This window comes from Phaseolus vulgaris, chromosome 3 (assembly GCF_051622355.1).
Source record: "Phaseolus vulgaris cultivar YP4 chromosome 3, ASM5162235v1, whole genome shotgun sequence".
Taxonomy (NCBI): Eukaryota; Viridiplantae; Streptophyta; class Magnoliopsida; order Fabales; family Fabaceae; genus Phaseolus; species Phaseolus vulgaris.
Window position 1 is genome coordinate 15052344 of NC_143500.1, and position 2599 is coordinate 15054942.

The window sequence follows — 2599 nt, forward strand, 5'->3', positions numbered from 1 at the left end:
TCTCTCTCTCAACTCTTTAACTGTTTGATATTTTCGCTGCCATAAACAACCTATTAAATCGTGTTTTTAACCGATTGAAATTATGATATTTGTTTCTGTTGGTTTGTTTGACTGACTTTCTAAAATTCTTATCTGAGTTGATTGTTAAAGATTCAATCTAAAGTAAAGTAATTGCGAAAATCTTTTAGAAACAATTCACCCCCCCCCCCCTCTTGTTTAAGTCATCAATTCTAACAATTGGCATCAAGAGCTAGGTTCTTGAAAGTTATTCAAGTTTTTTTTCTGTTTTCTTTTGGGGAAAATGCTTCAATAAACATGTCACCACTGTTTTGTGGGGTTAATTACCAATTTTGGAAAGTGAGGATGAAAATTTTTATACACTCAACTGATAAAGGTATTTGGGAGTCAATTGAAAATGGTCCTTTTGTACCTCAAGTTAAGAAAGATGATGTTTTAGTTGATAAACCTTCATCCGAGTGGACTGGGGCAAAAAGTAAGAAAGTTAAATTTGATTGGATAGCCAAAAATATTATAACATATGCTCTAAGCTATAATGAGTTTTTCAGGGTTTCACAATGCAGCTCTACTAAAGAAATGTGGGACATCTTGGAGGTCACACATGAAGGCACAACTGATGTGAAGAGAGCTAGGAATCATGCTCTGATTCAAGAGTATGAACTCTTCCGAATGCAAAAGGGAGAATCCATCTGTGTTGTGCAGAAGAGGTTTTCTCAATTGTGAATCATCTTATGAGTTTTGGTAAGAAGTTTGATGAAGAAGAGCTTAACATCAAAGTACTGAAGTGTCTTGATAGAACATGGCAGCCAAAGGTCACTACCATCTCTGAATCAAAGGATCTCATCTCAATGACTGTGGCATCTTTTTTCGGTAAACTCAGAGAACATGAAATTGAGATTCAAAGGCTTGCTGTCCAAGAAAGTGAACACAAGCATAATAAGAGTATAGCACTTAAAGCTAGTAAGCAACAACTAGATTCCAGTGAAAGTGAAGAAGAGAACATAAATCTGTTATCAAGAAAGTTCAGCAAATTCTTGAGAAAAAGACAAGCTTCTAAAAGGTATGATTCAAAGAAACCTAGTGAATTCAATTCTAATAAGTACACTTGCTATGGTTGTGGTGAACAGGGTCATATCAAGGCTGAATGTCCAAACATTGAAGTCAAAGAAAAGGGAGGCTTCAAAAAGGAGAAAAAGGGAAAAGCTAAGAAAGCATATATAGCATGGGATGACAATGATGTCTCTTCCTCGAGTTCTTCAGATGATGAGGAAGTTAATCTTTGCCTTCTAGCATCAGTAACAAGTAGCATGGATTCTACTGCATCAAAGGTACTACATATGATCAAATGCTTAATGCTTTTTATGAAACTCGTGATGAAGCCAATCGATTGGCATTTTCTCTCAACCGAATGAAAGGATTAAATAACTGGTTGGAAAATAGGGTTAAGGATCTAGAGGAAGAGCTAAGCAAAACAAAAGAAGATTTTGAAAATCTGGATTTTATTTACAAAAATTCTTCTTGCAGTTGTGAGACAAAATCTTGTGAAAATTGTGAACTTCTTGAAAAGAAGATTTGCTATCTTTTGAAAACCTTGAACAAGCTTACAACTGGAAAGTCCAATTTTGAAGATGTTTTAGCATCTCAGAAATATGTTTTTGGAAAAGCAAGTTTGGGGTTTTACCCTCAAAGCAAAGAAAATAAAATTACAAAACCTTTTTCAAATATTCCAGAAAAACAATCGGTTAAAAAATCGTTTCAACCGGTTGTTACATGCTTCTATTGCATGAAGAAAGGCCATTATGTCAGGTACTGCAGGTTTCGTAAATATCTTATACCTAAAGGTATCTATAAGTGGATTCCTAGATGTATTGCTAGTTCAAAAGATAAATCTAACACTGAAGGTCCCAAATTCTTCAAGGGATCAAATCTTGAAATTTGACAAAGTTCTGTTTTGCAGATTTCAGATTTTGAAAGGTTCAGCAAGGACTGGATTTTTGTACATGCCAAAGTCTAGTGCTGATCTTTTGAACTTTCTATAATTAGGAAATCTGAGAATAAAATTCTCATTCTTTGTTGAGAACAATTGTTGCTTAAATTCAATTAAGTATTTTACTCTGTGTTTCAATGTGTAATTGATGTGTGCTTTATCTGTTCCCCTACTTTTAATATCTTGCAAACATGGTAAGCAATAATGATTGTATGCAACATAGGTTTTTGAAATTTTTTCCTCAGAACATAAATTCAACCGATTGTTTCCTCGAAACAACCGATTATTTTCTATCTGACAAACTCTAGGCAAATCTGTTTATAAATTTTAAATTCGGGTTTGTAATTCTGTTGAACCAAGTGATGTGTATGGTCAAAAGTGTATTAATTGAATGGTTGAATACGGTTTAACTCTGTTGCATCTACTAGTAATAGATTAGATCCCTCCAAATCTTGAAAATCAAAACTGTCTTTAATGCTTGGTCAAAATCACATGCGAATCTGTACCTTTCTAGTTTGACTGACTATGTCAGCTTTATTGTTCAAATTTGATTTGTTTTTCAGTTTGAAAACATGTCTATCTGTGCCATCTTTG

The 2599-nt window shown here is 33.9% G+C and overlaps 1 protein-coding gene across 1 annotated transcript; it reads left to right on the plus strand.

Annotated features, from left to right (window-relative positions):
- Positions 1–315: 315 nt before the first annotated feature.
- On the plus strand, positions 316–2032 carry LOC137839137 (uncharacterized). The gene is made up of 3 exons (XM_068648262.2): positions 316–493; positions 697–1346; positions 1976–2032. The coding sequence occupies exons 1-3, from the start codon at positions 316–318 to the stop codon at positions 2030–2032; spliced, it is 885 nt and encodes a 294-aa protein (XP_068504363.2).
- The last annotated feature ends 567 nt before the right edge of the window (positions 2033–2599 follow it).